At 45.9% G+C, this 21,360-nt stretch overlaps 1 protein-coding gene across 1 annotated transcript in view; it reads right to left on the bottom strand.

Moving 5' to 3' along the window:
* Positions 1-403: 403 nt before the first annotated feature.
* LOC146855394 (uncharacterized) overlaps positions 404-21,360 on the bottom strand; it is a 54,562-nt gene continuing 33,605 nt past the window's right edge. Inside the window, exon 6 of the mRNA XM_085651131.1 lies at positions 404-679. Within this exon, the coding sequence (XP_085507257.1) occupies positions 404-679 (276 nt within the window). The remainder of the gene's footprint in view (positions 680-21,360) is intronic.

Genomic DNA, 21,360 nt, shown 5'->3' with positions numbered 1-21,360 from the left:
ATGGCATTGACCACGCCCCTTTGCGAGACCTCACAGTTTTTTCATCCCACTTAAAGCCCTGGACCAAGATCGTCACATGTTTTCACGAATCATTTGGATATAACAATGAAATAACATCAATTTGAGGATAGAATTGTAAGATGAAGAAATATTGAAATGTAGTACTTTCCCAACTGTTCGTTGCGTACGTTTTGAAACCATTTGCTGCCACCTTCCCATAAGAATACAAAGCAATTATCACAATCTAGGCGAGTCACACCAAAATGAAATTGAATTTGCAGCAGGCCTAACTGCCATGTCCACAGATGCACTTTATGCTATGCAAATTACATTCCTTACACCCTGGGCCGATTTGAGTCCACCTCTATATTTGTCCCCACTCAAGTCTGCTCGGGAGCACATTCTAGAACAGGAAGTCAAGTTTTAAAACCAGTGAGAGAGTACACATCTGGGGCTCTTCGAATGCTGGTAAATGAGAGAATGGGTGCAAAGGATTAGTTGCATTCAGGGGAGTAGCTTCCATTGGTACAGCAGGTGAAGTGGCATCGGGTCCCGATGCAAGAGGGGGACCACACACTGGTTCATAATTCAAGCAGCAGCCAAGGGCCCATTTTCTTCTTTGCACTTGCCCATGACACACTCGATATACTAATGGCGTAATCTCATTGTAGAATGTTACCTGTCAGAGAGATAGAGAAAACAAAAGAATTAGAATGAGAGGCATTCCAGCATGATACTAGTCAACGAGCAGAACCAGGGGCGTAATGCATGTCCCCGCAGCCCCCATGGTGCAAGGGGACCAGGATTCCTTGTTTTGGAGAGAGATCCCCTCAACCTCTTTAGCCATGCTATTACATGTTTAGCAGAATGCGTCAGTGCTTAACTTGTAAAAAAAAAAAAGTGCCAGGGCTCATCAGGAGGCCACTGCAGCTTGCACCACACCTTGCCCCTGCTATGCTGCCAATGATAGTAACAACACCACTACTAACCATCACACTTCTATAAGTGTGACAATTCGGACTATTTCAGGCCACAAAGCTATGAAAATGGCTAGGGCGGCAGGTAATAGTCATTTTTAATGTACATGAATTAATAATAAACTGTTGTTTTGGTCATTTCTAAATCAGCCATAGAGTGCGACCTTGTGACAAACTGTCACAAGCGCCAGTGTTGACAATTACGTGCCCGTGCTGAGCACCAAAAGCTACTGGCTCAAATTAAGCACTGGAATGTGTGCACTGGCATGGAGTAAGAAACAGTTACACCCTCTGGAAAGCCCCTCACTTTCCTGAACAGAAACAAACAGAAAAGCAACTCTTCATTTTATATCACTGCAGACAGAGGACCAGAAAAAGGTACCCCATGTCTCTGTCCTTGGCAGTGGGCCCCATTGAGTTAAAGACCAGCCACTTATCACATTTTGCAGGGTGCACCATCATTTTGTTTTATGCCACTGATTACATTGGGATCTTTCTTCAATTGTGCTGTGTCTTTCAAAGGGAGGTGCAATGTACAAACAAGTAACACATAATAAGTTTTGCCGGACTTGACGTATTTGCTGGCTACCCATAATAAAACTATAAGTCAGTCAAAGGCAGCCCACAAAATATCTTATAAATCATCATCCCGTAGAATCATTTCCACCACTTGGAAAGAATCACAATTTTACCATTGCACACACAATATACTAGTGGTGGATCTGAACAATTCACCCACATCTCAGAAATATTTTCATGACAGTACTGACCCCTAGTTACCTATTGAGCATCATATAAGGTACTTGCATTACTTAACCCCTTAGTTTTTTAGGCTTCCTTCACCTAACCTCCCCCCCAGACCCACACTGTGCTGAGCTGAGTATTTTATGAAATTTTCGGGCACTTTGGGTTTGAGCCTTCATAACTTTTTTTTTCCACACAAGATATCCATGAACAATTTGAGTCCTTTTTCCCACTTGTTGGGGATTCTAAAGGCAAAAAAGGGTTTGTGGATTCCCCTGTGGGTAACCATAAAAATAGCTAAAACATAGGAAATTGTTTTTTTTTAAAACATGGGAAAAAGCTCTTTACAGGAAAGCATATGTCTTTTAAAAAAAAGTAAAAATGGCATCAACAAAAAGTTTGCTGTGCTTAAATCACCATCCTTCCAGCTTTCAGGAACAAGCAGCACTGTAAAACAAAAACATTTTAAATCAGTTCTGCAGTTTCCTAAGTCGTAGTACATTTTCCTATTTTATGTGGTTTAAACCTAACTGTAGTTTGTGGGGGAAACACACGTACAAACCATTGGTTAACCTAGCATAGTATAGATTGCTGAAAACTAGCCAACATTCTGAATCCAGCAAGGAGTCAGTTTTGTACATCACTCATTTACCTCGAGAAACTAATTGTTGAAATAAAAAAGAATGTAAATGAAATAGGAAAAAAATCTAAACAGCTGACATGATTTTCATCTGTAATTTTTTCTCCGATGGGGGATTTACAAACATAATGTACCAGTATGTCAATGAGACCCCTCTATTTGTAGGGCTATTTAGTGTTTATTGGAAGTCTGAATACATTTGATAGCTAAAGCCAACAACTGAGCTGCAGTTAGTAATGATTTACCATTGAGTACCGACTAAGCGCCAATTCATATGGTAAAAGGCAATGAAATAAAAAGTATTGTTGGACTTGGCCCTTTTTGCAGGGTCATCCCTGAACTTTTTGCCTTCCTCCTATATTTTGTCTGACCTGTTTTTGTTGGTTTTATGACTCTGGGCACTTTTTTACTGCTGATCAGTGCTAAAGTGCATATGCTATCTAGTGTAAATTGATGTTTTAATTAGTGACTCCATGATTGGATTATTTGATTTACTTGTCAGACCCTAGTACAGTGCACCATGTGTGCCCAGGGCTTGTAAATCAAATGCTGCTGGTGGGCTTGCAGCGCTGGTTGTGCCACCCACAGAAGTAGCCTGTAAAGTGTGTCTCAGGCCTTTCATTGCAGAGCCTATGTGCAGTCTGATACTGCCATGTTGACTGGCCAAGTGCACCCACTTGCCAGTCCCTAAACCTTCCCTTTTCTTCATATCAGACACCCCTGTGGTAGGCCCAAGAGCAGGGTGCATTGTAAGTATAAGGTAGGACATGCCCTGGTGTGTGTGGCATGTCCTAATAGTGAATCACAGCCAATGTCGTTTTTCACTATTGCAAGGCTACCTGTTCCCCATAGGCCAGAATGGGCAGTTTGATTATTACATCTTATTCTCCTAACTGACTCACGGATCTAGGTAGAAATTCGAGTTTAGTATGCCTGAACTCAGAATGATAAAATCCATCTTTTAGTGAAGTTGGTTTTAACATTCTGTGTTTGAAAATACCACTTTTAGAAAGTAGGTATTTCCTTGCTTAACTGTCCAAGCCTGCCTTTGCTAGATTGTGTATTGTGTGTCTGGTTCTGTGAGTGACAGGGGCTGGGGGATTCCAGGCGAGAGGGTGACTCAGCACAGGGCTGAATAGAGAGATCTACATCTAGATGGGTGGGAGGAGTTGCACCTGGGACCTGTATAGGGCTGTGCCTTCCCTCCACAATGCTGGCTCCACCTCCTGTGGTACGTCTGATGTATCTGCCCTGCACTCTGAAAGGAAAGAAGGAGTCTTGTCAACAAAGTGCTTCAGGACTGACCAGAACTGGTTTGGACTAGGCAAAGGTCTCTCTGCCTTCAGAGAACAAAGAGAAAAGTAGTATAAATATGGGGACCCAGACCCCAAGACTTTAGATCACTTGTGGAAAAACAAGATGAATCTCTGCCAAGGAGAAGAACCAAAGGAGGCTGTAGGAGTTGTACTGCCCCCCTGCCAGTGTGCTATGTTGCTGGGTTGGCCTACAGTAGTGTCTTCAGTGCCAAGGAGAGAAGAAGGAACTTTTGTGTGTACTTCATCATCTTGCAGAATATTTCTTCATGGGCTTGAACTTGTGCTTGCCTCCTGCCTGAAGTCTCAGGGACAAAAGACTTCACCACCAGCTCCCCTCTGAATTTTCTTGCTGGGAATTCTAGCTGCAGAAGCCTGCATGTTGCTTGGAGGGGGAACAACCTTTACAACGCAACTTTTACAACGCACTACCATTACAACAAAACTGTTACGACGCAAGAGGATTTACAACGCATGCCATTACAACGCAAGTCTTTACATCGACTTGCGCTAGATGGCGTGCTAACATTACAAATATTGTAGTTTACTATCCCAACACCTTCCCTACTGTTAAGTGGACTGGAGTTGCAATAGTAAATTACACTTTTCTAATGTTAGCACGCCATCTAGCGCAAGTCGATGTAAAGAATTGCGTTGTAATGGCATGCGTTGTAAATCCACTTGCGTTGTAACAGTTTCGTTGTAACAGCATGCGTTGTAACAGCCCGCGTTGTAACGTCATACATCCTGCTTGGAGCTGGAAGCACGATGCAACAAGAAGAAGCGTGTCGCTGCCGCAGCTGTAGTCGTCGCATCGCTGGAGAAGCGTGCCGCATCTCCAAGAAGCGTGTCTTCTTCGCAGCTGTCTGCTGCCGCATCACCGGAGAAGCGTGTCGTCACCGTGAGGGTCGCCGTCGCATCAGTGGAGAAGCATGTCACAGAGCCTGTTGCGGCTCCATAGTACAGAGTCGAACCACGGCTGCCAGGGTGTGGGCGCATCATCTTCACATCGTCGCATCAAGGGCGCCATCTTATCGCATCGCACCGGATTGTAGCATCGCATCGAGGTGCCATCTTGCCGCATCGCAACCGGGCTGCAGCATGAGAATCTACTCATCACCTCCTCTCCAGTAAGGATCAAGACGCATCCCCTACTCTGTACAAGCATTGAGGCGCGACGCATCGGGTCCCCCGAAGCAAGGAATCAACGCATCTCCAACGCTGCGAGCCTTTTGTTTATTTTGCGTTACGCATCCAGGTACTTTTGTGAGAACTGTGTCACATTTACCATCAACTTGAACTAAGTTAATTCTACCATCTTTAGGTCAATTTTGAGTACAGTATTGTGGATTTTTGTCGTTTGTGGTCTTGTGTTAAGTCTATATAAAGAATACTTATTTTTTATAAAAACCTGTGTGGTGTCCATCTGTAGTGTTTTCACTGTATTACTGTATGTGTTCACAAATGCTCAACACACTGCCTCTGAGATAAGCCTGTCTGCGCATGCCAAGCTGCCAAGGGGGTGAGCAGGGGTTATCCAGTAGTGTAATCCCCTTTCCCTGACTTAGAAGCAAGGTTCCCTATTTGGTCAAAGGTACCTACCTCGGCCAACTAGAGACCCCCAGTTCAAAAAAGTATGAAGGAAACATATACTCTTGAAATGTGGCCATGATTCCGAATTTTAGAATTGTGGGTATTTCTACAACTTTGAAGTTGAGGTTATCTATACTGTCATGTGATTAAGAGGGCATTTTGCAAAACGTGTTCTTTCTTGCAAACACTACCTTACATTTGGAGACCACAAATGAAGAAAAATCCTGCTGATTTAAGAAGATATTACACTACTCCGTGTTCTAAAACTGCTTCCGATAAAAAGGTATCTCTTCTGTGTGGATGGTCCAATCAATTGCAACTGCAAAGCCCCCAAAACACGACATGGAGAAAAATGACCCATTTTGGTGATGTGGTAACTGGATTTGGGCCAGTCCTCGGCTGTGTTCTGGGAAAATGTTGTGATGGAACTTTTAGCCTTCGAGAATGTATGGGTCAGAACACTCTAGGGAAGTCAGTTGACCCTGGTTCCTCACAGTGGCTCGACTCCAGGTTGTGTGCCCCATTAAAGCTTCAGTTCAAAATTCTACCAGCATCCAGGGTTCCTCTCGAGGTGGGCTTACAACATTTTGGAGCTGATAAGGCTCATTTGGATGAGGAGGTAACACACAACCTGGTGATCCCTGTAAGTGCCGTGTATTTTGAGGATCAGAGCTGTCTCAAGGCCATCTCACTCACTGAAGGAGCCCCAGGCAGTGTGCCCAGGTCAGGAAGATTCAAGGCACTGCTTTTTGTCATGTAAATGGAGTGGAGGCACTTACGGCTCACACAGTATGCGCTCTGGAGCTCCGGCACATGGGTGCGCTTACATGAGGGTGCAGCTGTAACTGGGCACGCAACGAATGCCCCAGCACAGTCTTAGGGAAAGTGACATAGCTGCTGTGACTTTTACGTTGCAGACTGAGAAGGTTACGCGACACCGTCACTGAACCGCTACAAGGTTGACGCAACGTGGCACCATCTTGGATGTGAGGGAGAGGATGTGGTCCGTCAGCTTAAACTGCCGACTTTGGTGCAGGAAACCAGGGTTCGAGCCTCGAGGTCGTGTCCACATCCTGTGATTCTGGGCAAATCACTTAATCTCCCCGTGCCTTAATGTGTAATGTAAATACGGTGCTCATGTAAAGAGCTCCTATACCTTCGGGGCGAGTTTGCACTATATAAATATGCAAAAAAAGAAACAAAAAAATAAACACCCAGTTCTTTGAGTTGGCAGGACACGTTACATGCAAGCACGTCACTTGTACATGCTCCCATTTTCAGTAAGGAGCCGGATTTTCTTTGTGGTAGCAGTTGGTGTAGTTCCTCTGCACACCTCAGCACAATTTCGGGAGCAGTTGTAGCTTATCATCAGCATTATGTTTCCAGGTAACAGGGAGTGCAGTCCTGTATTTCAGTGATCTGCATACCTCTTGTGAGAAGTTGGCCTGATATATGCTGTCCACTAGTTATAGTGGGCACCTTGTATCAGTCCAAACAACCCCTTATTGGTTATAGGTTAAAGAAAAACTTTATTGAAGGCTATCATAGTGGTAGCTATGGAGAGCAGCCTTCAGGCTAAGTCTTGAAGGAATGTAAAGCAGCTTGTTTTACCAGTCTATAAACTCTTGAGTTCCTAAATGAAAGATATCCACACCAGGTATATATATAAAATATATGTATGTATTACTAAACACACCCTCCTAGTCTCTTTATGAGACTAGAAGTCAAAACACATAAGTTACACTTCAATAATCACAGTAAAATAACACAAATATACGTCAGACCCTAGGGGCGAGCCAAACCATATACTAAAATAGTGGAATAAGAACCACGACTTAACTAGACACAAGGCCTAGAGCCTGTAGAATCGCTGGGACCCCACGGAGGCACCCAAGGTAGTGACACAGGGGACCCACGGGGGCCGTGTGCAGTGTGTGAACACAGCCGTGACCTCCCATTAGCTTCTATGGGGAAAGCCGCGGTTAGATTTTTAAAGATTAGGGACACTTAGAAATGAGTCAGAACCAAACCCTTTTGGAATTAGGAAGTTCTAGGGCTAGCACCCACGGGAGCACCAGAGTACTCATGTTACCTCACCCAGGGAAGCCGGGTGCATAGGTGTCTTTAGGTTTCGGGTCGCTTCGTCGATTTCAATGGGAGCTGGCGAAGAAGTGCTGCTGGCGTGAAGATGCGAAGTGTCCGAAGAGATCCAAGCCTGGATTGAAGATGAGAAGAACCTGAAAGCAGAGGGAACAGAGTCTGGGTCACTAGCCAGTGACCAGGAAGGCGATGAGCAGATGCCCACCGATGTCGCGTGATTTCAGGTGAAAGAGGTGAAGCTTGACTCTTCAGCCATGAGGACCAGGAGGTGTCGAGGACAACCAGGAGCTGGATTCGAGCTGTTCCATAAAGGATATCGAGTGCTGCAGTGTCGGTGCCCGGATTGGACACAACAAGCCTTAGCAACAGCAACCCACGCAGAAACAAGAAAGATGCTTCGGTGCAGACCAGCAAGGATTGGGGGACTCACCACTTGGTAGGGAGTTGGGGCATGTCTAGAGCAAACAGGGAAGCCCAAGGAAATTCAAATTTACCCCCTCAGGGACCCACCCGTCAACAGATCAAGGATCGCAAAGGGACCTGAAGACGAACCACAAAATGGCGGCCCACAGGTCACTCGGAATGACCAGGCCAACAATCTTCAGTGGATTCAGAGCTCGAGGTAGGGGCTGTAAGTCAGCATAAGCACGACTTCAGGAGACGTCGAGAAGTCAATGCACTTGCAAAAGTGCATTCTGACCAGGAGATCCGGTTCCACACTACTCACGAGGGCTGTGAGTCTCAGCTTTGCTGGGGACTCGGGTCAGCCTCTGAGATGTCTGGAAATCCTCTTCCTGGGCTGCAAATACTTCGGAGTCTGGTGGGAGCTTCGATAATGCAGAATGGCAAATTGCTTCATTGGTGCTTGCCAAGCAGGGGAGTCACTCCTTGACCCCAAGGGAGATTTCTTCAGTCCTCCGGTCTTGAGCAGAGCGTCAAAGGTCCAGGATTTGGCTTCAGAGTTTCATCCAGGGTAATCTAAAGTTTTGGTTACAAAGGTTCTTTACTTATACTAAGGAAGGGGTTGGACTAGCTCTGGGGACCCACCTATTGGCTACTAGGCCTGGGCAAAAATTTCGTTCCGTTCGCGGAAATTGCGATATTTTGACATTTTTGCGTTCCGCGGAGAGCGCGAAAATGTCAAAAATTCCGGTTTCCGCAGCTTGGCGATAATTTGTTTCTTGCTCGCGCTGTAAAATGATACATTCTCGCGCGCGCGCGATCGCCTTACCTGAATCCCTGCGTTCGCCGACAAGTTTTCTTGATCCGGTCGCGTTCTCCATGAGATGTTGTATTGTTTTTAGCCATTTGCGCTGTCTCGCGACAGTTCGCGCCCGCAGTGACGTCATGCGTCGCGCGATCACGTCTTTCTTCTCGCGATCATGCACCGCGAGAACAACTCAAAACAAGATGGCCGCGCCCGCAAGCAGCCACATGGGTAAGTTGGCGACCCGCAACCATGCAGAAAATCGCGCGAACATGCCGGAAAAAAACTTCCGCATCTTCGCGATATTTCTGCTTGTTTGCGATAATTTTAAACATTCTCGCGATAATTTGCGAAGGTTAATTCCGCAAATTCCGCCCACCCCTATTGGCTACACCCATTTCCTTTGTCCAGTTTCGCACCAGAGCAGGGGCTGGAAGCCCCTGAACCGGTCTGACCTGGACGATGCACAGGGACACCAAATGTGCCCCCAGTGCAGGACTTCAAAGCACTCAGAGAGTGCTCCCACCCAGTCCAAATACACATAAGCCTGTCTGGGAGGTGGTTACACCTCCCTGTGACAGGAAACCTATTGTCCAGGCCTCCCCTGCCAGAGTTTCGGTCAGCAGCAGGAGGCCAGACCCGTGTCTGTGGCTGCAGCATCCATTTTGTGATGCCAGGGCTCTATTAAGTTTCTACTGGGTATACCAGTGCTGTCATGTCTCTCCCTCTAGAAGGGTGGAATCATACTCCCACACCAGTTATTGGTGTGGGAGTATTATTCCAAGGTGTTTGACACCAAACACAACATGTTTCCGTGCAGCCAGTCCAAAGTCAGCATTTACCGTTTGGTTATAATGCACTTAAGAGTATATGGTCAGGCTGCACTACAAATAGCATCAGAGAAGGGTCTCCGAATGCTGCAGAGGGTCTCTGCTCATACAGGGGCACCCTCTCACATAAGAACCAAGCACTCTGCCTTCAGGATTGATAAGGCCTGCCATAGGAGTGAGTTATAGGTTTATATGTGTGTGTATATATAGTGATATAGGTAACCTATATCACAGTAAGGGTGCATGCACCACCTTACCCAGGCTGCAGTAGTAGATCTGTGGTGTCATTTTGGGTGGCTTTCCATGGGTGGCATAATACACGCTCCAGCCCCTGGTAGGCCTCTGGGGTACCTATGCCCTGGGTACATAGTATACCATATATTAGGGACTTATAAGAGCACCTCAGATCCAATCTGTAATGTACCTAAAGTACTTGCAATCATTTTAGAGAGGAAGCAGCTCGGCTGGCGCCCTGAATAGCAGGGTCCCAGCCAGACTAAAGTCGAAAAACAGTGAAACACCAGCAAAACGTGGGGGTAAACATGTGAAGCAGATCTTACTCTCCTACATAACCCCCCCCCCCAAACGCAGGGACATTAAACTAACCTTGAACAGTTGAGTCTTCATGTTCTAAGTGGAAATATCTGGAGAGTCCATCTGCATTGGCATGGCTACTCCCAGGTCTATGTTCCACTGTATAGTCCATCCCCTGTAGGGAAATGGACCACCTGAGAAGTTTGGGGTTTTCACCCTTCATCTGTGTTAGCCATAAGAGGGGCTTATGGTCTGTCTGAACAAAGAATTGAGTACCAAATAAGTATGGCCACAACTTCTTCAGAGCCCAAACCACAGCAAAGGCCTCCCTCTCAATGGCTGACCAACGTTTCTCTCTGGGGGTTAACCTTCTGCTTATGAAATCTACTGGTTGATCCTGACCTTCATCATTCAACTGTGACAGTACAGCCGCTACCCCCAACTCAGATGCATCTGTTTGGACAATGAACTTTTTGGAGTAGTCAGGACTTTGCAGAATGGGAGCAGTGCACATGGCCTGCTTCAGGTCATCAAATGCCTTTTGACAGCTCGCTGTCCACTGAACCTTTTTGGTCATTTCCTTAGAGGTTAAGTCATTCAGGGGTGTCACTATTTATCCATACCCCTTGACAAATCTTCTATAGTACCCAGTCAGGCCTAAGAAGGCTCTCACCTGAGTCTGGGTACTTGGAGCAACCCAGTCCATTATGGTCTGGATTTTGCTCTGCAATGGTTGAACCTGGCCTCCACCTACAAGGTGGCCCAGGTACACAACCTGACTCTGCCCTATCTGGCACTTAGTAGCCTTGAAAGTTAGGCCTGCTTTTTGCAGGGCCTCCAAAACATTCCTCAGGGGGACCAGGTGATCCTCCCAGGTGGAGCTAAAGACAGCAATATCATCTAGATATGCTGCACTATAGTCTTCTAGGCCTTTAAGGACTTGATTCACCAACCTTTGGAAAGTGGCAGATGCATTCTTCAAACCAAAGGGCATTACCACAAATTGATAGTGCCCACTAGGGGTAGAAAATGCTGTCTTTGGCTTTGCATCATCAGCTAGTCTGATCTGCCAGTAGCCAACTGTCAGGGCAAATGTGCTTAGAAACTTGGCTGAGGCCAAAGTATCTATTAGCTCATCTGCCTTGGGGATGGGATGGGCATCAGTACTAGTGACTGCATTGAGACCCCTGTAATCCACACAAAACCTCATCTCTCTCTTGCCATCTGTGGTGTGAGGTTTAGGTACCAGGGCTACTGGACAAGCCCAAGGGCTATCTGAGGGTTCAATAACTCCCAAATCCAACATCTTTTGGACTTCAGTCCTTATGCAGTCCCTGACATGGTCAGGTTGCCTATAGATATTATTCTTCACAGGCAGACTGTCCCCAGTGTCCACTTCATGAGTGCACCAGGTGGTCTGACTTGGAGTCAGAGAAAACATATGTCTGTACTGACTGAGAAGTTTTCTCCAGTCAGTTTACTGCTGGGTAGTGAGGCTGCCTACCAAGGCTATACCATACACTGACCCATCATCAGGGTTCTGAGAAAGCAAGTCAGGGAGTGGTTCACTCTCTTCCTCCTGTCCTTCATCAGTAGCCATGAGCAAGCCCATGTCTGCCCTGTCAACATATGGTTTAAGTCTGTTGACATGAAGTACCCTGTGGGGACTCCTAGGGGTTCCAAGGTCTACCAAGTAGGTGACCTCCCCTTTCTGTTCAACAATTGTATGGGGGTCACTCCATTTGTCCTGGAGGGTTGCCTGGGCCACAGGCTCCAACACCCACACTTTCTGTCCTGGCTGGTAGACAGTCAGTACAGCCTTTTGGTCATGCCAGGCTTTTTGTAATCTTTGGCTAGCCTCAAGGTTTTTGGTTGCCTTTTTCATATACTCAGCCATCCTGGAGCGGAGACCAAGTACATAGTCCACTATGTCCTGTGTGGGGGGCTTGAGAGGTAACTCCCATCCTTCCTTAACCAGACACAATGGAACCCTGACAGGGTGACCAAACGAAAAATTTCAAAAGGGCTGTAGCCAACCCCCTTTTGAGGCACCTCCCTGTGTGCAAATAAAAGGCAGGGCAAGAGTATGTTTCATCTTCGCGTAAGCTTTTCTGGGAGTCCTTTAATCATGCCCTTTAAGGTTTTGTTGAACCTTTCAACTAAACCATTGCATTGTGGGTGATAGGGTGTGGTGAACGTGTAGTTCACTCCACACTTCTTCCACATAGCAGTTAAGTAACTAGACATGAAGTTAGTCAGATACTGTCAGATACTACCTCCTTAGGAAAGCCTACTCTTGAGAATACACCCAAGAGATCTCTTGCCACCACAGGTGCTGTAGTGGTCCTTAGGGGAATTGTTTCTGGGAACCTGGTGGTATGGTCCACCACCACCAGTATAAACCTGTGCCCAGGTGCTGTCTGAGGATCCATGGGACCAACAATGTCACTCTCAATGCTCTCAAAGGGAACCCCCACCACAGGTAGTGGTATCAGGGGGGCCTTTGTGGTTCCACCTGCCTTGCCACTGGCTTGGCAGGTCACACAGGAGCAAAAAAACTCCTTAGTGTCTTCAGACATGTGGGGCCAGTGAAAGTGAGGGACAATTCTGTCCCAAGTCTTGTTCTGGCCCAGGCGTCCTGCTAGGGGAATATCATGGGTTAGTGTCAATAGGAAGCCCCTAAACGTCAGAGGTATAACCAACCTCCTGGATGCACCAGGCGTGGGGTCTCTACTCTCTGAGTAAAGGAGTCAATCATCCCATTAAACTTTATGGGTGTCACTAGCATTCCCAGCAGCCTCATCAGCAGCTTGCTTTCTGAGGTGTTCAATAGAGGAGCAGGTTTTCTGCTCCTGGCTCAGATCAGACCTGGAAGGGCCCCCTGTCCCCAAGAACTCAACCTGGTCAGGTTCAAGCTCCTCTGGGACAGTTCCTTCTTCAGGCTCAAGATCATCTCCCTGAGGAGACTGACCTGCATTCTGAGTCAGGTGGGAAGGCACTGCCTCAACCATACTGCTCCTCCTCTTGGGAGGCACCTGGTCCATTATTCCAGAATCCAGGGCCTGTTCAGATTTAGACATTTTAGCCTGTGACCTAGTCACAGCAAAGACATGAGCAGGGATCCCTAACATTTCTGCATGTGTCCTGAGCTCCACTTCAGCCCAAGCTGAAGTTTCTAGATCATTGCCAAGCAATCACTGTACTGGTAGGTCTGCACTTACCACAACTTTCTTAAGGCCAGTTACCCCTCCTCAGGAGAAGTTAACAACGCCAGAGAATGGTCTGTTCTGACATTGCTAGCATTGGTCACTTGGTACATTTCACCAAGTATAATCTGCCCAGGATCCACAAGATCTTTTTTCACCATTGTGACACTTGCTCCTGTGTCCCTGAATGCCAAAGCCTCTATTCCATTTATTAAAGGCTGTTGTCTGTATTTGCCCTGATTACTGGGACTCACAAAGGGGGACATATCCATGCCCCCATCACAGACTAGAACAGCCTAAGTTGGAACTCTGACTACGCCAGAGTCCATCTCAGAATCCAGGGTCAATCCTACTACACCCTTATTCTGGACATTACCACCACCAATTGTAGCCGTACTAGGGGGAACAGTTGCCTTAGGGGCAATGGTGGCTGGAGTAGATCCTTTGGACTTGGTGCAATCATTGGTCCAGTGAGTTTTCTGTTTACAAATTTTGCACCATGGTTTCTTTTGGCCTTTTCCCTTGTTAGACTGTGAATCCCCACCTGAAGAAGATTTTTGGGGGCCCTGTGAAGACTTCTGGTCTTTACCCTTCTCCCCACCCTTGTCAGAGTTTTTAGGATCTTGCTTCTTGGGTTCACCACCTTGGTTCTGTACTTTCTGCCTCACCCTGGTTCTGACCCACTTGTCTGCCTTCTTTCCCAATTCTTGGGGAGAGGTCAGATCTGAGTCTACCAGGTACTGTTGCAACAGCTGAGTCTGACAATTATTAAGGATCTGCTCCCTCATAATTAAATTGTACAATCCTTGATAGTCATGCACTTTACTGCCAAGTAACTAACCTTCCAGAGCCTTAGTAGCACAACCTACAAAGTCTACCCAGTCCTGAGTCTGTGCCTTGTGGGTATCCCTGAACTTTAACCTGTATTGCCCAGTGGTTAGGCCAAACCCATCAATCAAGGCACTCTTCAGACTGTTGTAATCATCTGACTCCTCCTCTCTAACAGTGAGGAGCTTATCTCTACCTTTGTCTGCAAAGGAGAGCCATAAGATTGCTGACCACTGCTCCTGGGGGACCCTTTGTGCTTTACAGGCCATTTCCAGTGCAGTTATCCATTTGTGGATGTCATCCCCACTCTTGCAGGGAGGGACAATCTAATTCAGGTTTCTATGGTCATGGGACCTCTCCCTATCTATAGGGATGTTGCTGCCACCATGGGAATCTAGTCCCATCTTTTTTCTAGCTCTGTAGAGCTCTAGGGCCTCCTTATCTAGGGCTACCTGCTTTCTTCTGATTTCAAGCTGAGCTTCCTCATACTTACGCAGGCTCTCCTTCTCTCCTGAGAGGTTTCCCTCCTATGAGAGGCGATAGAGGTCCCTATAGATGAGTTAGAATGGTTAGACTCCACTGAGGGAGCTCTTGACCTTCTTGGCCCACCACCAACTGTCCCAGGAGGGACAAAGAGGGGTCCATTATGGTCCTCTCCATCACTGTCTGGGGAAATTGGATTTTCCAGGTCCAGATCATTGTTATCTGCCTGGCCAGCCTCAGAGGTCAGGTCATGGGGAGTTACAACCCTAAGCCTTTCCTCAGGTGCTGTCCCACCCACTCTGCCTATCCCTTCAGATCCTAAAGATCTGCTAAGGTCATCAAGCCTGAGTACCTCTATGAGATGCTGGGTGGTTGGGCTTTTGCCTGTCTTCAGTTTCCTAGTTGTACACAATGCTCTCAATTCCATGAATGAGAGTTTATCATACTGGGAATCTTGAAGCCCATTGGCTTCTGGCAAGGACCTACTGGTTCCTGGCCTTGAAGACATTACGAGTGTGGTGTGGTGTATTGCACTACCTACTCTAGTGTGGCCTGCTAAACTCTCTTGAGTTGTAGAAAGGGTGTGCTAGCCCTTAACACACAACTCTAAGTTCTGTAGAACTTACTGTATTCTAAAGCTTGTATTATATGTACCTAGGGTACCTTTAGTTGTTTTCAGTTAGTCACTCAATTGAGATTATCTGGTAAAACAATAGCAAGCTGGAATCCCACACGCTGCACACCAATGTGAGAAGTTGGCCTGATATATGCTGTCCACTAGTTATAGTGGGCACCTTGTATCAGTCCAAATAACCCCTTATTGGTTATAGGTTAAAGACAACCTTTATTGAAAGCTATCATAGTGGTAGCTATGGAGAGCAGCCTTCAGGCTAAGTCTTGAATGAATGTAAAGCAGCTTGTTTTACCAGTCTATAATCTCTTGAGTTCCTAAATGAAATATATCCACACCAGGTATATATATAAAATATATGTATTTATTACTAAACACACCCTCCTAGTCTCTTTATGAGACTAGAGGTCAAAACACATAAGTTACGCTTCAATAATCACAGTAAAATAGCACAAATACACGTCAGGCCCTAGTGACGAGCCAAACCATATACTAAAATAGTGGTATAAGAACCACGACTTAACTAGACACAAGGCCTAGAGCCTGTAGAATCGCTGGGACCCCAAGGAAACACCCAAGGTAGTGACACAGGGGACCCACGGGGGCCGTGTGCAGTGTGTGAACACAGCTGCGAGCTCCAGTTAGCTTCTATGTGGAAAGTCGCGGTTACATTTTTAAAGTTTAGGGACACTTAGAAAATGAGTCAGGACCAAACCCTTTTAGACTTAGGAAGTTCTAGGGCTAGCACCCACAGGAGCACCGGAGTACTCGTGTTATCTCAGCCAGGGAAGCCGGGTGCATAGGTGTCTTTTGGTGTCGGGTCACGTTGTCGATTTCAATGGGAGCTGGCGAAGAAGTGCTGCTGCCGTGAAGATGCAAAGTGTCCGGAGAGATCCAAGCCTGAGCTTCTGCGATGAGAAGAACCTGAAAGCAGAAGGGACAGAGTCTGGGTCACTAGCCAGTGACCAGGAAGGCGAGGAGCAGATGCCCACCAATGTCGGGTGATTTCAGGTGAAAGAGGTGAAGCTTGACTCTTTAGCCACGAGGACCAGGGGGTGTTGAGGACAACTAGGAGCTGGATTCGAGCTGTCCCACAAAGGATGTCAAGTGCTGCAGCATCAGTGCCCGGATTGGACAATACAAGCCTTGGCAACAGCAACCCATGCAGAAACGAGAAAGATGCTTCGGTGCAGACCAGCAAGGTCTGGGGGACTCACCACTTGGTAGGGTGTCTGGGCACGTCTGGAGCAACCAGGAAAGCCCAAAGAAATTCAAAGTTACCCCCTCAGGGACCCATCAGTCAATGGACCAGGGATCACAAAAGGACCTCAAGACAAACCACAAAATGGCAGGCCACGGGTCACTCGGAATGACCAGGCCAACAATCTTTGGTGGATTCAGTGCTTGAGGTGGGGGCTACAAATCAGCCCAAGCACAACTTCAGGAGACATCGAGAAGTCAATGCACTTGCAAAAGTGCACGGTGACCAGGAGTTCCAGTTCCAGGCTTCTCACAAGGGCTGCAGGTCTCGGCTTTGCTGGGGACTAGGGTCAGCCTCTGAGATGTCTGGAAATCCTCATCCTGGGCTAAAAATACTTCAGAGTACAGCAGTACCTTTGATAATGCAGACTGGCAAATTGCTTTGTTTGTGCCTGCCAAGCAGGGGAGTCACTTGACCCCAAGGGAGATTTCATCAGTACTCTGGTCTGAGCAGAGCGTCAAAGGTCCAGTATTTGGCTTCAGAGTTTCATCCAGGGAAATCTAAAGTTCTGGTTACAGAGGTTCCTTACTTATACCTATGGAAGGGGTTGGCCTACTCTGGGGACCCACCTATGGGGGGGTTTGGAAAGAGGGGTGGCTACACCCATTTCCTTTGTCCAGTTTCGCACCAGAGCAGGGGCTGGAAGCCCCTGAACCGGTCTGAGCTGGACGATGCACAGGGACACCAAATGTGCCCCCATTGCAGGACTTGAAAGCACTCAGAGTGTGCTACCACCCAGCCCCAATACACATAAGCCTGTCTGGGAGATGGTTACACCTCCCTGTGACAGGAAACCTATTGTCCAGGCCTCCCCTGCCGGAGTTTCGGTCAGCAGCAGGAGGCCAGACTCGTGTCTGTGGCTGCAGTATCCATTTTGTGACGCCAGGGCTCTATTAAGTTTCTACCGGGTATGCCAATGCTGTCATGTCTCTCTCTCTCTAGAAGGGTGGGATCATACTCCCACACCAGTTACTGGTGTGGGGGTATGATTCCAAGGTGTTTGACACCAAACACGACATGTTTCCGTGCAGCCAGTTCAAAGTTAACATTTACCGTTTGGTTATAATGCACTTAAGAGTATATGGTCAGGCTGCACTACAAACAGCACCAGAGAAGGGTCTCCGAACGGTGCAGAGGGACTCTGCTCATGCAGGGGCACCCTCTCACATAACAACCAAGCACACTGCCTTCAGGATTGATAAGGCCTGCCATAGGAGTGACTTATAGGTTTATATGTGTGTGTGTATATATAGTGATATAGGTAACCTATATCACAGTAAGGGGTGCATGCACCACCTTACCCAGACTGCAGTAGTAGACCTGTGGTGTCATTTTGGGTGGCTTTCCAGGGGTGGCATAATACATGCTTCAGCCCCTGGTAGGCCTCTGGGGTACCTATGCCCTGGGCACATAGTATACCATATACTAAGGACTTATAAGGGCACCTCAGATCCAATCTGTAATGTACCTAAAGTACGTGGAATCATGTTAGAGAGGAAGCAGCTATGCTGGGGCCCTGAATAGCAGGGTCCCAGCCAGACTAAAGTCGAAAAACAGTGAAACACCGGCAAAAAGTGGGGGTAAACATGTGAAGCAGATCCTACTCTCCTACACCTCTGTCTTAAAGAGCCTAGTCTTCTACATTCTCCTGTTATGTGCATTTTCCCTCACAGTGACCTGCACACCACAGTAGATTGCTGGGAGCATTTGCGTAGTACGTGTAGGTAACAGCAGGGGCAGTTCCTCATTTCAGTGATCTGCACACCATTACTTTAAGCAATATCTCGCAGTGATTCGGTGATTCACACTCCAATGATTATAATTTATACGGTGTGCAGGGTGATTTTCATTTTGAAGGTGAATTTATAACTGCTCCACAGTGCAATGGCTATGTAGTCCAATATAATTATGCCACCAGTTTTATTTACCACAACCTGGCACACCAGCTATTGTTTGGAACGACTGGGTAGAGATGCTGGGAAATTATATTACATCGCTTGATGGTCGAAATCTTTGTCCGGTGAGTAAAAACGCCCTGCTTTTAAGTGTGCCAGGTAGTGAAGGGCAACACATTTTTGAGTACTTGCTAATGGCAGTTGAACCCAATGGTAAATCTCTGGACAGTGTTTATAAAGATGCACTTAATCAATTGGAAACAAGATTTGTGAAAGAAGTTAATTTAGTTACGGCGAGATATACATTTTATACCCAATCCCAAGCTGAACACGAATCCATAGATTTATTTGTGGCAAGACAGCGTGAACTTTCGGTCAAGCGTCGCTTTGGCTTAATGACAGAGGAGCTGATCCGTGACCAACTGATAGTGCAGTGTCAGAAAAAAAAAATTCAAGAAAGGTTATGGGCTGCAAAAGATCCATCTGTTAAGGAGGCGGTAGGCATTGCTAAAGTCATTGAAGAATCCCAGAAGTGTATGAAAGAATCAAGCAAAAGAGAGAAGGGCTGTGGTGAAGTTGCCAGCATAGAGAATGGTTTGCATGAGGAAGAAGGCGAGGTTTTTGTGGTGTCAAAACAAATGTTAAGGGGGTCCTAGGTACACCTTGAAGGAGCAAGATGAAAGAATGTGCATGGTATGGGAGTGCATATCATCTAGCTGACTCTAAGCTGTGTTTTGCAGTTAATCAAGACTGTAGGAAATGTGGTTGTAAAGGTCACTATTCACAGATTTGCAGACAGCGGAATAACGTCGACAAAGATAGGAGCAAATCTAGGGCTAACATCATCGAAGGAGGAGAAGAACATATGTGCAGAGATAGGATACTGGTGGTAGGTGGTACTATGGAAGGGGAGAAATGAACAAGGAGGATTAGGAGGCCTATGGCAACATTCAAAGTGTGTGGCTGTGGTGTCGAGCTCCTGATTGACTCGGAATCCCTATAATCCCAGAAGTTTTATTTGAAAACCTGTTGAAAGATATCTCACTGAAACCTAAAGATCTTAACCCTGTGGGATACCAGGGTGAATCCATAGATGTTTTGGGAAACATGGTGGGGTCCATATGGTGTGGGACAAAGTACGTTGAAAGAAAGGTATATGATTGAGTGTTGGTCCACCTATACTGCGATGGATGCACCAATATGGTCACCCTGTCAAGTCATGGTATGGAAGATGTCCATTTGACAGATATTTTACATGATGCACACAAAGGTTTTAAAGATAAACTTGGATGCTTGAAGGGATATATACACAAGATTATGCTAAAAGAGAATGCCAAACCGATACAACACAAACTCAGGAGAGTGCTATTTTCAGTGAGAAATGGAGTGAAAGAACTTTTGAGTGACATGTTAAATGGAGGGTTGATATAACCGGTGGAGGCTTCACCCTGGATTTCTGTGGTTGTTATTACTCAAAAAGCTGATGGGCGCCTGAGGTTCTGTGTTGACATAAGATCCTTAAATCATGATATTGTAACCAACACTTTTCCTCTCCCTAATATTAGTGAATTGTTGTTAACTGTTAGAGATGTTAAGTACTTCTCTAAACTAGACTTGAGAAGTGCTTATCATCAGGTCAAACTTCATAAAGATTTGAAAGCAGTAACTGCATTTATCACTACAGAAGGCACCTTTCAATTCACTTGCATGCCATTTGGCTTAGCATCAGCTGTGAGTGTATTTCAACGGATGATGGCAAGCATATTTGAAGGTATAGAGAGTGTTGTATACTTTCAAGACGATATATTAATTGCTGGAAAGGCAGTGGAACATCATAACGCTATCCTCAGACAAATATTTAGAAAATTGGAGGAGTCTGGCTTGACTGTGAGCCGGAATAAATGTATTTTCTTGACAGAACAAGTTGAATACTTAGGCTACACAATATCCAGTGCTGGGATTAAGCCCAAGCATTGTCTGTTGGTGGCCATATAATGGCGCAATATTTACCCGGGGATTAGACCTCTCTTATATGATTATCCTTTTCATGTGACAGAATTACATGTTAAATCAGTATGAACCACCAAATCATGTTTTTATTATCTAACCATTACTCAGCGATTTACAAATACAATTTAGGATCGCGATATTCGTTTTGGTATGGTGATTACATACATACCTATATGGGGCTATCGTTTGTAGTCCTTGTGGAATAGTGATTATGTCCCATTATTATCAGACTGGCACTCAAAGGATTATATTTATATTACATTGACCTGAACTCGGGTTGTTAGATGGTATGCGATTATATTAACTAGCAACTTTAAGATGGCGCGCAGAAGCTCAGAACATCCGCGCAATGTATTTCGGGCCCTCCTTAGTGACATCATATGTAATGAGACAAAGACGCGTTGTTTATTTAAACTAACAAGGTCGGTAAAAGCTTTGGCTTGGGCGTCGGCAGGAGAAAGAGTACGACCGTTTCATCATTCTGGTAAGTAATGAGAGGGATGTAAGGGGATTATATAGTTAGGAATTGGTTTAGCACATTAAATTCAAACCGCATTATCGGATTAAGTAACTAGACGCTTGCTGGTATGAGTAACGGTTATGAGGCAAAATCGCGAGCATATAACTTAGTCGGTTATGTTACCGTTTTTTCGAGTGTTCGTATTGTTATGGAATCTCGCATATATAGAGTGTTACGACAGCTATAGCTAATTTGCCAGGATTATGTCAACGTTCATTTTTTGTCAGTAACTAGGTAAATAGCTGGCATGCAATGTAATTAGCCGAGTTATTGTTTCTCTGAGTGGCCGTCTTTTCGTAAAATTACAGAAATAGTGTGTCATGCACTTCGTTGACTAAAACCTATATTAGCGATTACATAATTTTTCCCTTGCATTTTGGTGTTATGCTTTATCCCTACTCTTTTCCCTCTTGACTTTCAGAATCTTGTCATGTAACAGAATTATTTTAAACTAATTGGTGCCCACCCTGCTTCTTGAGATAAGAAATATAAACAAATAGAGCACTTCATTTATTATTTCTACCGATCGCCTTTAGGTTGGTATTTATCTTATGAACATTAATTTTCTTCTTTTGGGTCATTCTTGAG

This window comes from Triturus cristatus, chromosome 4_1 (assembly GCF_964204655.1).
Source record: "Triturus cristatus chromosome 4_1, aTriCri1.1, whole genome shotgun sequence".
In the NCBI taxonomy this organism is placed as follows: domain Eukaryota; kingdom Metazoa; phylum Chordata; class Amphibia; order Caudata; family Salamandridae; genus Triturus; species Triturus cristatus.
Note: the sequence above shows the minus strand (reverse complement) of the source record. Positions and strands in the feature narration are given on the sequence as shown.